The 13,783-nt window shown below is 48.5% G+C and overlaps 1 protein-coding gene across 2 annotated transcripts in view; it reads right to left on the bottom strand.

Annotated features, from left to right (window-relative positions):
- LOC120955695 (rho GTPase-activating protein conundrum) overlaps window positions 1-13,783 on the bottom strand; it is a 56,884-nt gene that overhangs the window by 12,732 nt on the left and 30,369 nt on the right. The window contains exon 2 of one of the 2 annotated variants that reach the window (XM_040376781.2): window positions 7,495-8,067. In XM_040376781.2, the coding sequence (XP_040232715.2) occupies window positions 7,495-7,681 (187 nt within the window). In that variant the 5' untranslated portion in view covers window positions 7,682-8,067. Of the gene's footprint in view, window positions 1-7,494; window positions 8,810-13,783 lie in introns of both variants that reach the window. The other variant, XM_049608278.1, reaches the window with a different exon arrangement.

Raw genomic sequence — 13,783 nt, 5'->3', positions numbered from 1 at the left:
GTCGCGTATGTTTTTCGTCCACTGATTGCGTTTCGTAACGGCATCAAGGATTTAATTTCAAAATAATACAAAAAACGATTAAACGCTATTGGAATGATGCTTCAGGCGAGCCTAAATTCCCATTGCATTTCTGCAACAATGTTAAGGTATGGGAATGCAAAACAATTCCAACGCCTGCGCTGCTGCACACTTCTCGCCATTACCAATTTCCGATAATGACCGCTGCAACGTGGTTGACTCATTAGCCGGATCGAGTGGTGCTCTGCCTCTGGCAAAAGATTGGCATATTTATGCTTCGGCACGTACTAGGGCCCTCCGTCCGCGGTTGTGCACCGTGTCCGTGTCAAAGGACCACGCAGAGCAATCCCACTGCCACCATCGTACAGGCGCGTACCAGTGGGCTGTAACATATGTTTGTGTACGAAAACTATAACTCATTTTCTTGGCCTCCAACGCCTTTCCGCCATGCGATACAATGTGGCGGCGGCTCATTGCGCTGTGTTCGTCAGAATGGAACCTCGGGGACGGAGATGCAAACGGTCAGTGTGTGACAGCGCCGTCACTGTTCCACTTTCGGGTGCGCATGCGCTTGTGCATTATGCATTGTGAAACTCTGCCTCTGTTCGTGCGGTATGCGATCGGTGCAGAGAACATAAAATCCCAACACTAAACATACCCCGTAGTGGTAGAGAAATGCTACACAGGGTAGAACACTGGCGTGTGTGGAAAGTGTTGCGCGAGGTGCGTACTGCGTGCCACTTTTGATGCATTCCAACTGAACCCCAATCGAGGATCGGGTTGCCGGTGCAATTTAAAAGGCACTGTGCGGCAAAATTGCGCATAAAGACTCATGCTTCCCCGTCTGGGAGTCGACATCGTGGAAGCAAAACGATGCTTTATTCGAGTACATTAAGCAACAGAAAACAAAACACGCCCTGTTTTTTCGCCCGTGTGTATGTGCGTCCTCATCGGAGCACAAAAGGGACGGCTTTCTTTCAGAGAGAGAGAGAGAGAGGGAGACGCCTTTGCAAAGATAGACTAATGGGTGCACTAATGGGACGCGTGTGGTGATGGGTGCACTTTGCAAGAATAGCCTCCAGGACAGGGAGAAAAGCGGCCTTTTCTTTTGCAATCAATTGCTGTCCCGACACAAAAAAGGGGAAGTCCGGTGGTATGTGGTATGATAAGTGAGTTCTTTAATGAAGCCATTTTGTTGCTGAAGGAATTTTATCTCTTCTAAACGAAAAGAGTTATGGGCAGCCCGACGGGTAAAGAACAAAGCAGAGCCCGCCTTGCGAAGCGACGGAAGAAAGTGAAGCAATTTTGCCGATGTTATTTGAATACAATTGAAACATATACATTTTTACTGCTACAATGCAACATGCTCGCACAACATTCCATTAGCACTACGCTCCCTCTGCTCACACGACGAGCTCGCAGCAAGAACACACAATCTAAGCATCTAAGATTAATGTTTGTTAACCGGGCCCAGTGCCCAAAACCCCGTGACGGTTGAGATTACGCACGTAGCCCGTCTAGCCTGGCCGTTTGTGCGCGCGTCTCTTGGCCTTACGTGAAGTGTACACGGGCCCGACCGTACACGGTTATGAAACATGGTCACGTTCGGAATGGTCAGTTCGTCGTCTGCCGCGCTGCAGGGTGACGCCGCACGCCGCATAAGAATTAGAATTTATTTCTGTTAGCGAAATGACCGCACAGTGGAACGAACAGAGAGACAGAGAGAGAGGGAGGTCAAGCACCCGCACCGAACCGGGCATGACATTTGGCGAAACGCTGCTTTCAACACACACACACACACCCAACCGATTGTTGGAAAGAGACTTTTCAACGCCAAGTCGGTAACGGTTGATTTGAAAATATCATCACCCCGACGATCACATTTTTAACGAATTATGATTTTTGATTGGAGAGTCGCGTTGCCTTTCCCAAAACCAGGGCACTGTGGGGGGAAGTTCGTCGCCTGTGTGTTCATTCCAGAGCGGTGAGTGATTATTATTATTCGCAAGCCCACCAGCCGGCCCGAAACCCTTACGCAATGTGCAATAATTCACGAACTTGCGCGGGCGCAATAACATCCGACCCGTGCTTGCGTTCCTTCCCTTCTACCTTTTCACTACAAAAAAAGAAAGAAAAACAGTTTTCGCCGCAAAAGAATGCCCCCCTACAAAAGGCACACCTACCGATGGGTCGACGCGCCATCATCATCTTTGCGCGCGTGTCAATCAGTGCGCGCGAATCAAAAGAAATACCTTTAATGCATCGCACAAGATCGGCAGATCTGTAGCCTCTTTTCTTCTTCTTTTGCTTAGGTGCAAATTGCTGGAGGGTCAGATCTACCCGCCCGCGTCGCTCCCGACCTATCCCACCGCTTAGATAACCTCCGTTCTGGAGGTGTGTACGCTGCTGGAGTGTCCATCCAAGTGCGCGCACACAAATCGGCTGGGAATGTCGATTCGATTCGCAAGAAGAAGACCGTTGCGGCAACTGTTGCGCAACAATTAATAAGCACCGAAGGCACCACGGGCGATTCGTGAATGCTTACCTTTTTTATGGCTCAGAGGAGAGCAAAAAGACGAAAGACTCAAAGTGACGAACCCGGCGCATCGGCGATAAAAACAATGCCCAAAAAAAAAACAATTGGTGCTACTATTGATCGTACGATCCCGCATGAGGCACTAGTCCTCCGGTTTGCGAATCTCACATACGTCACCGTCCACTGCGTCGACTGATGCACGATGCACAACAACGGGGTTTTTAATGCACATACATGTGTACTTGCGTTTAATTAACGGCTCGTTTGAACAACAGACGGCCGCCTAGTTACTTCTGCTCGAAGTTTCCTCCCTCCGATTGCGCCACGACAGAACAATCGATCGCCTATTGTTGGCTGGGCACTCGTCCGTTTCGGCAGGAATCGATGCGGTAATCGTGAGCTGCAGCGCACTCTCCGATGCAGAACGGATGATGCTTTTCCGCTCGAGACGTGCTCGATGACGCGAACAGTTAGCGCGGTCTGACCTCTTCAAATGAGTTGCCCTCCTCCCGGGGTGGGTCATATGAAAAAGGGGAACGCAACATAAAGTGTGTGTGTGTGTGTGTGTGTGTGTGTGTGTGTGTATATGTGTTTGTAAATTAATATTCTTTAGGGTCAAATTAGCGAACGATTAGCCACAGCAGTTTGTACCGTGTCCCCTTACATGGAAACAACGAGCGAACTCCGGACACGTTCGTTCAGCAAGTTGTGCGATAATTTAGTGTTCCGTAGTGGAGGACGAAGACATCCACCCTCCGCCTATTTTGCCATCGCGTCCGAGATGGAGTCATTTGAGGCGCGCGAAGAAGGGAATGAGGAAATTGAGTTTGTTTATTCTGCTTCACCGCCGTCTGATTGCATACATTGCGCGTACCGGGGGTTTGTACAGATTGTTTGCGCAACTGGCTGTCCAGCGGAAACTTCAGCATATCTTTTGCAACAAGCAAAAGGTGTGGCCCGCGCGTAAGGGTTTCTCTGTATGATTATTCCCACTTTGTTCCCACTTCGTGTCCCTTTCTCTCTCGCCCGTTTTCTCGCGCGGGATGGATGATTCCCTCGGGTCGTAAGATTCGAGAAGATTTGTGGTTTTGTTTCTCTTTCTTGCTTACTTACTTCCCTCTTATCCGAGCGGAATCGATGTATCTCGTAGACTCGATGTCTGTGATAGCCTGGTAAACAGTCGATCGGGAGAGAAAAAAAACGGGGAAATATGAACAAAAAAACAAAACGCCACCCGTGTCTCGATCGACGCGTCGATTGCGTCAGTGAGCTTCCAACCTATCCAAGAGTGGTCGCGCGCAGAGGGTCTTTCATATTTGAACGGTTGCGCCCGTTGCATCGATCGTGAAGAAGATCGTGGTCACACACGGTCGATCGACAACGCGGAGGACACGGGCGACACATATTTGCCCGCTTGCCACCAATTGACCGGCTCGACGCGGCTCGACGCTCGATGATGTAACGGATGCATTAAAATTTTAACCTCAAAAGCCTTCAAACCGAGCCGATCATCCTGCCGATCGGCGACCGCACGGAGCAGCGTGCAGTGCGGTAGGTTAGCAGGTTATTTAGCCCAAAGCCGGCGACCCAACCGGGCCATCATCGGATGCAGTGGAATGGCGTGCATGTGTGTTGCCGCCGGTGGCGCGATGGCCTCGTTTAATCATCGACCCATCGAATCGCGTTCGAGTGGCTCGTTTATCCCTTTTAGCGCTGTGTGAAGAGGCGCTGTGCCGCTGTTGGGACGGTGCTGAAGATGATCCACCGGTGTTGTCGTGGCCGTTTGGTCGCATCTTAATAAATCGCACGGTTTAGCCAGGCGAGTGGGCTGGTGCGAAATGCCGCACGAGGGCTTCTGCTGCTGGTGCTGCTGGTGCCTTGGGGCTATAAATTGATCGCACGGATTTAACTCAATTTGTGCGCGCTGTTGTTGGGAAGGTGATTGGGCCCCTTCTTAGCCTTGAAGGCGTCGAGTGTGGCTGAACTTTCGAGCGTGGCTTTCTTTTTTCTCGCTGTTCTTGTGAAATTCGATCGGGCCGCAATCGGGGATTAGGAAATGCTTAGATTGATGGCCGAGCGAGTTAGGGTGCATAATGAATCGAACGAATAAATGTTTGATTGGTCAATGACTTAAATCTCGCTGCTTTAGGTGTACAGATGTTATTCAACTTGTTTTTATTGTCTTTGCGGGGCTTATTATCAGCATTAATATAGCTCAAAATTCTTCAAATGAAATCAAATCAGCTCACAAAGGCGTACCATAATTTATCATCAATTTCTCTCATTAATATCATAATTTCCAATCACAACATATGACTGCCAATCGAGCTACTCTCCCGTGCCTTACGAAACCACATAATTGCATGTATGTTTCATCATGTTCCAAGCACACGACACTCTACTTTCTACGGTTTGTTTGCCCCCATCGTACGATTGTTCGGGAGTTCCTTACCCTCGCCGGTCATGCATCCAAAACCACACGGCCACACTAATTGTCGCCATGGCGCGTATCGATTTCAACAGCGATCATTAGCCAAATGAATTGGCGGTAGGAAAATTGTAGTGCTTGTGCACGGCGCAACGACGCCTAATGACAATTCCTTACCGGCTCGGGGCTAGCTACCGACAACAGCAACCACCCACTATCGTACCGAGCCCGAAGTAAATAGTTGAAATTAAGCTTAATGGAGGACCTTCCAGTACGCTTCACTGACTGTCACAGTACACAACCATTGAACGGAGCACAAATAGCGAAGTTCCCCTTTACTTTTGCTATTTGTTTAATTTCTACCAAAAATTACCCGCTATCGGTGCATGATTGGCTAGCTTTATGTAGAGAGAGAGAGAGCTAGAAAGAGACCAATAATTGGTGCATATTTTCTTCAAATAATTCATTTCCGGAATTGCATCTTTCCCGTGCGCCCGACGGTACGCATACATTCACCAGAACCGATTATCGTTTGACTCGCAGGCAGATATCGACGCGATCAGCGTAAGTGGAGTGCTTTTCTTCCGCGGAACCGCAATTGAACTGCGTGCACTCGAAAAATGCACCATCGGCGACGGAAAACCAGTAGGGCTGCGAGCGGTAAAACAGACAAACCACAGGGCAATGTACACTATCACCGTCATCGACGGATACGCGGCACGTGGTAAACCTCGGGTGCACTCGCTTGATGGTGCCACCGGGGGTTATGATGACGATGATGATGATGACGGCACAGTAAGCGGGCAAACAGTGGAACCACGGGTGGAAAGCCGGAGCATTTTTCTAACGACGCTGCAGTTTGTGTTTCATTTGCAGCAGCAGCAGCAGCGGCCTGCTCCGTTATGCTGCCACATTGCACGTGGTCGCGTGATTTGCAAATGCAATGCGAGCTGTCTGTATCACCACAATGCAGTTGCAGTGAAGGGTCGGTTGCTTCTGTTTTGAGTGATTTTTTTTCACCTTATCTAGCAAAAAACCAAAAATGAAAAAGAAGGCCCACTTTTTAGAACGATCGCTTTCGGGCGTTTATTGTCGTTTACCGCTCCGGGGCTTACGCGATTCCCGTTACTGAAGGGGGGAGAGAGAGACATGGAGAACTATTTTCACTAACGGTGCATCACCCGATTGTGAAAGCACTGCTTGCAGCCTATTAAGCATATTAATTGGAAGCCGTAGGTTGGTTTTGCTGCATGTGCAGTTCCCGCTTTAGGTTTGCATGGCTGCAGATTCAAAACACAATCGCTTTGTTTTGCGAAATAATATCACTCACAAATAAAGGTTTATGAAATGACTCACGAAAAATTGCTGCCGGTTGATTTGAAAAGAAGAGTAAAGCGTAAACAGAGGGAGAAGAGTGTGCATTTCTTAGCCAATTAAGCAGTACACTATATGACGCGCAATGTGAGTGAGGCTTCACAATAAAACGCATCGTCTTTGCGATGGATGAAACGATCGTATGACCGTAGATTTGTGTTGATACATAAAAATGAAAACTTCAGAAGTTAAATCCACTTCAAAGGCAGTCACGTTTTCTAGCACGCTCTATTTAACGATAAAGTAGCTGCTGAAGTGTCCATGTGTACCCAGAAGTACCCAATTTAATAAACGTGGGCAACCAACAACAATCTTAAGAACAACGCAAATAACACTAATTAAAATCGATATAGCTTCTTGTGATCGTTTACGTCGGTTGCTTTCCGAGTAAAGTATCTTATCGCTCCTTTACTTTAATCATTTCCAATTTCTCCTATCATTGCCTTAACGCATGATCGCATTTTTCGTGACCTTAGCTAGGTCGTTTAATTTAAAACCGCTGAGCCAATTGTATTCATCCAAATAAACGAGCTCGACACGCTTGATTGGCATTAGGTTCGCTAGCGTTATTGGTTATCTATATAGCAAATAAAAGTTTGTTTACACCCCCTCAACCCCCCCCCCCCCCCTCCATGTTTCCACCACGGAGGGCTCAATCGATGCCACGGAAAGACAACAATGCACAGTTGTCGCGTGGAACAACTTGTTGACAACCGAGATCGCACAAAAAGATGTCAATCAAAACACGCATCGGCAGTCGTACCATTCAACAACATGCGAACGGCGTGTGAAGATAAAGGTTATCAAAATACAGCGAAAAATGACGCGATTTCATTATCGCACCAGATGTGTTCGGCTTTTGTGGAAAGCTTAAGTATGCGCCCAGCACTGTAGCCTTGATTTGTGTGTGTGTTTAAATTAAACAAAATGCAATTACAATCGTATCACGTGGTGTAAGTGAGTTGCATTTGCGATAACCGCCTGCTTGCTTACATGTATTTGCAATGAAAACGAACCAATCTTGAGCGATTGAAATCGATAAAAAGAGTGTAAACATTTGCTTCTGCTACCATTACAACGCAAGGTCACGGAAGGAAAACAACGCCTTTTCTGTTGCTGTAGATTGCAATCCACTTACCGGCATAATGGGCGATGGGTTCGGTCGGTGCCTGCAGCTTGTACTCGGAAAGATACTCGTCCAGATCGTCCACCTCCTGGGGCACCACGCCCCGGTGATGGCTGCCGGCCGGTGGCGACGGGGGAGCCGACGAAGGCTGCTGGCCCTGGTGACCGGCGCCGCCGCCGGTTCCGATGCGCGATAGCATTATCAGCGGGTTCGTTTCGTTTCACTTGACCCCTCTTCCCACTCTTCACTCGCTGTCACTCCTTTCCTCACTACCCTTTATCACTCGCACTCACTCACGATACACACAATTCAGTGATGTGCACTTCACGGTGTTAAACTGAAACATACACTTCCCTTCATCGGCCACTGTGATCAGCTGCAAAGATTTGCAAGGATGGGTTCGGGCCCGCTACACCATCCGGGTGCCGGTTGAGGGACGGCCACTCAACTGCACTTTACTGCACGCTGCAGGTGAAACAGATCACAGCACCACATCGACACCTTTCGGGGCGCGATATCGACACTTCCTGATTTCGGTTGATTGATTACTTTTACTGCTGCTGTTGCTGTGGGGTATTTGTTTTGCTATAAAGAAACCGTGAAACACAAACGCTATTAAAAGAAACAATTAACACTTCACGCTGGAGATGGTGGAGGTGGTAAACATGGGAAAATTACTAGCAAAAGAATCAATGTTTTGCAAAACCGAACACCACGGGAGAAAAGCTACAAAAAAGGCAACAACCCCCCAACTGTCCTTATGTCTTGTTGGCCTTTTTTTCCTCTCTTCTCTATCTTCATAAGACATTTCGTAACAAATCTTTACGAATGGACACATGTATCAACAGTCGCACATTAATATCTCTCACTCGGCACGCTTGTGGCTGTGTTTGATTTGTTTACATCTGCCTCTGTTTTCCCTCCTGTTTCTCGCTCTCGTACACTCTTTTTCACTATTAATTTTCACTTCGCTTCCTGTTCCGGCATCGGGCCACTCTCGGTGTGTGTTAGAAACGAAACAGAGGGGAAAAAATACAAGAGGGAAATGATCCATCTCCGACAGAGGTGGAAAATCGTTTGCTACTGGTGCGGCCGCTCTCACGGGACGGAGCTGATGCTCTGTGTGCTCACGATGGTGGTGATTTGTCGGAAATGGTTATATCGCAGCTAATTGCCCCAGGGCCCACCGCTATCGGCCAACAACAGGCCTCGCTTTGGGACCACCGGTGACCATGTGAAGTGCCTTCGGGCTGGTGATTATGGCACCGCGAGTGTCGGCAGACAGCGTGGTGGTGAGGGAACGAGACGGTGGTTCGTTTGGAGCATGCTGCAAATGAGAAAGAGAACACAATTTTGTGATTAATTAAAAGCTTTTTCATCGAAGAGTAATAAAAATTATGTAAAGTCGTTTTGAACATACATTATTGTTAAAAGACTGTTAATGCATTAAACATATTTAATTCCTAATTACCTCAAAATTGAGTTTTAGTGCTCTAATTTTGATTGATAAAAATAGATTTTTGGTAAGACATTCCTACAAATACTATCTTTTCATTCAATGAAAGAGGTTAATATGCTCTTCTCAAAATAACGATCAACAAGACAAAGGCATTAACGCTAACCGAACGGGATACTTTCCACCGAAAAAACGAATCGTCCCTCTATCGTATGATTTACGCTCGTTTGCTGGGAGCAAAACTCAAGAGACTCGCCCAATGTAAGTTCCACGAAACTAAGAAATAATCCCATCATCAATCATTCCGCACACGTTGACGATTAACGTTTTGCTAGAGAAAAGCACTGTTGTTCTAGAGGGCATCGAGGGTTAGTAAAGATGCCGACGGTCTTACCCAGCAAAGCCTAGATTCCTAGATCTACTTTCCAGGAACGGACTTCCACCCGCGGCGGCTGCGCTCGGAACAAATGATAATTATCCCGACAGACGGGAAGCCCTCCCCCACCCCTCGCGAAAGGATCCGTTCGTGACTGTGTGATTAGACGAGAAGCGGAACAACACAATCACTCACTCGTGGCCGCGCTGCCCTTGGATCTTCTTCCACGGCAAGTGCGCGCACGAAAGAGGAAGAAAATAGTTCAAAAAATTAACCGTCATTCCCGTTTTTGGGACTGGGTGTGGCTGTGGATACACATTTCGTGGGTGATCCATTGGAGAAGGGAAGCAACAGAAAAAACGACCAACCGACCGCTCCCATCGCATTCAAACCGCGAGCCGTTCGTTCGCAATTATATAATTTACTCGTAAAGCTGAGCGCTCGCGCCCGCGATCGGTGGCCGTCCGGACAGTGAGATGATGCTTGCGTCATGTGGTGTTGTTGATTTGCCTAATTTCATGACGAATTTTCTCAAATGGGGGTGAAAGGTGCCCGAACGAAAAGGGTGATGGTTGTCTCTGTTGCTGATCAGTTACCAATTGCACGGGCCAAAGGGTTTTTATTCCGTTTTGTGCGAGCTTCAAAGAGACTTCATGACTGGAGAGTTTGTGCGGTTTAACGGAACAACATGACTTTGGGAAATGTCAGTTACTATTAAACAGAGAGTGACACCTTGCTTTTGTTCAATTTTATTTATTATCTTTATCCATTGAATCAGTCTCATTTGCTTAATCGATTACGCTTTGCGTTTATACACTCCAGCGGACGCGTGTTTTGAAGCGCAAACGATCGCAACGTGCGCCATCATCCGACAAACGTACAATAAGAAACGCTGCTCTGCGATACGCAAACAAATCGTTAGGGCGAACTCGCGGACGACCTGTCAGCAGGATAAATATCCCTAAAGTGGAACTCCCTTCGTTTCCTTCGCTTCATAAACACACACACGCACGCTTGACTCAATGTCAGTGATTCAGCGGAAAAGTGCGCAATTTCCTGCGGAACACCCTCGACGTCGAGGCAAAGTTCTTCCCCAAACTCGTTCTCGCCGGCCCGCTCGTAAATCAAAGCCTAACACCGTAGCACTCGAGCAAGAAAGTAGAATAACAAAGCGAAACGCTGCACCGACAGCACCATTGCCTCAGCCAAAAGCCGTGCCAGAAATTACGCCGCCATTACGGCAACCACCAAGCGCACAGGCGTATTGAGGTTGAGGTTCTTGCTTGCTCTTGACAAGTGTTTCCATCCACTTGATGGGCAAATGGTCAGTTTGCCCAAAAACATTTGTCCCCCGGGGTGGCGCGTGTAGGAAACGCGAAACTTGGGCTTGGTGGTTTTGCGTGAAAATTTCAATTAAACGCCCTCGAATGTCGTGCAAGGGTGGACTAGGTGGTACACCTTTGGCCAGAATTCGAACGCACAGCGATCTTGAGCGGTCAACGGTGAAGGTTACGGGCAACAATGGCAGTGTGCGGTTCATGCGGCTCAATTGAGACCCTTTCCAGGGCTCAGAAACGCGCGGTGAAGCGCTTGCAATACCGCCCACTGGCACTTTACGCTGTGCGCGATCACTCGATCACTGTCCCGCGCGATCGAACGCGATTGATTGCCGTGCAATCCGTATCCGCCTGCGACGCGTCTCCGTCACAATTACCAGGCACAATTATTGTGCCCCGTTCTTGCGCTTTATCGAATGTCGATTGTGGCCCGAAGATCTTTGGAGTAGGATGCATGCAACGTGCAGGTGTGGAAGGAAAGAAGCCGCCGTTCCCAATTGACGACAATCCAGGAAGATTGTGCTGGACACTATCTCGGATTAAAAACATCGTCAACAACGGTGGTTGAGTTCTTGAACGGTCGGAATCCATTTGCCACCTCTTAAAGGTCTGCAAGTTGCACAATCATGCCTTTTGATTGAATGACAGGTGATGGTGGGTAATAGCCAAAGAGAAATCATACGCTATAACAAAAATACAGCAAACCGCTTCGAATCATTACACAAAGATTGTATTGGATCTGAAGCTGAGATGTTGTTATGTCCGATGGTCACTTTGTGCCTTTTGCCATGCGAGCAAATCGATCAGATAATGAACCAATAATGTAACGGATACTGCTACCTCATGATGGCAAGCAACAGCGAAATGATGCCATTTGTTGTAACAATGTCCTTGTTAATCGAACCTTACTGTGTATAGAATACAGTTTACACAGTACAGAAGTTGTTGGAAAGCATTTAAACAGTAAATTTACTGCCATTCAATACCCAAACCGTATTCTAGCGGCTTTCAAGTACAGCCACACACACTCACACACACAGGGTTCATTAAAAAGGCAACAGCTATCATTTGTCGAAGAAATTGCGAAACCGAAACCACTTCAGTAGCTAAGCGTTACGGTGGTGAAATGCCACCGTACAGGACACACGGTAGGAAATCCATTTCATTAGCCAGATGGGTAGTGCGCAACAACATCACCTTACAGTCGCATGCCGTCCGATGGTCGGAACGGGCATGCACACCGGGTCGGAAAGATATGTGCCACGGTACATGTGCGCCTCTCCCGCCCATTGGTACATGTATCTATTAAACTATTATTACATTCACTCCCGCTAGCGGCGACCGCTTATGACAACGCTCAGCGTGTCGAAACCGACCGCATCGTGCGCTTGGGTAAACCGAAACCACACAGAACCACACAAAACCGACACAAACCCGGTCCGCAGGAACTTTGAGCCACCCGAGGAACACGGATCGAATTATGCAGCTGAGAGGAAAACGGTCTTGACAGCGTACGGTCAGGTACAGTGTGTGGTCAGGCGAAGGTGATAGCTTGCAGACCTGCTCGGGCTCGCTTTAAATGACCAATGCAAGACGCCCCCTCGGACGTTAATAGAGTCCGATTCCGGTTTGAGTTGTTGAAGGCGGCTTGTGTGCAGCAGTGTTTGACATCTCCCCGAAGACACCGCACACCGGAAATTATGGCCACGCGTTTTTAGAAGCCAATATATTCCCGCATTTTGCTTCCAAAACCACTCTGAAGTCTCCCAGGCTTCACTAGGGGCAACCAACAAGTCGTTAACCCGGAGGGCTACTGTTGGGTGACTTCTCTCTATCCACCACTAGATTTATTGTTATATTCTACCGCATGAAAAGGTTCGAAGCAACTGTGTGCTGGCAGTGAAAGTGATTGTGACAAGTTTCTCCCCCAATGGTGTGAGGGTGTGAGCAAGACCAGACCACACCAGCCGAACAGGAAGCACTATTGAACACCAAGCCATGGTTTACACACAGGATTACAGGTTTGCGGCAGCAAAACAACGCATCAAAACACTCGTTCGCCAACCAGGTACGGGTTGCGCATCTTCGCATTGTAGAAAGCAAAAGTGAACCCACGAGTTGACCTCTGGACACGGCTCCTTCGCCGCATGCCCGGTTAATGCGCAGTATCTGCTGACGGAAAGACCAGATGGTGAGGACGCTTTCCAGGCGCGCACAGGTCTGCGCACAGTGCGCCATTAATTTCTCTTAGATTCCGGCCCGCGGCCCCGAGGGAACCAACGCCAACCCAGGCTCTGCGCTGTCGAGATCGGTGATTAAATTCTCGTTTTGGATCGAACAGGTTGACCTCCAGGACAAGGCGCAGTCGCGGTGCGCTCTGTCGCAGGAAAGGGAAAGATATCGGCAGCGACGGCATGATCGGTGGAAAGAAAGAGACACCCTCTTGGTATGGGCGACCTCGCGAGCCTACGCCTAAAGATGGCTTATACAAACCGCTCCAAGACTTCCAAGTGATATCTCCTCGATGACGGTGAATACTTCATTATTGAACCGTCTCCCCCCTCACAGCTTGGACCACCACCCTCTACAACCTGGCATGCGAACAGGTTTCTCACTCTTTGGGGCGGGTTCGACTTCTCTGCTGAAGTCACGAACAGACAGTGTGCCGGGTGGAGTAGTAGCAGGCGGCACTTTGCAAAACTGGAGAGCAACTACTCTCTGGCGCTCACAATCATACACACACACACACACACACACACACACACACACACACACACACACACATACGCTTCAAGACCTTGCCAACGCGCCCGGCAAAGAAGTGTGGTAACAATTTTGAATTACAACCTCGGCATGCCCGAGGGCAAGTTCGTTGGGAATAGGCTGATACGTCCAATTTCTCGAGGACGCTGCGCCCCAAGCGTGGTCTGGATGATGAGCGGCAGCAGCAGCGGGAGGTCAGGAATTCCAACGCAGCAAAGGGTCGTGGCCGTTGTTCCGTTGCCGATTTTGTCGCTTGCTTCATTTCGGTGCAGAGGTGGGGAGGGGATGCATGATTTCGCGTGAGAAAGAAAGTGAAACTCCTCCCTTCTTCCCTGACGTCAGCGAAGATGTGTGCCATGTGTCCTCCGC

The sequence above is a fragment of the Anopheles coluzzii genome, chromosome 3, assembly GCF_943734685.1.
Source record: "Anopheles coluzzii chromosome 3, AcolN3, whole genome shotgun sequence".
In the NCBI taxonomy this organism is placed as follows: Eukaryota; Metazoa; Arthropoda; class Insecta; order Diptera; family Culicidae; genus Anopheles; species Anopheles coluzzii.
The sequence above is the reverse complement of the archived record's forward strand: the minus strand, read 5'-3'. Positions and strand labels throughout refer to the sequence as shown.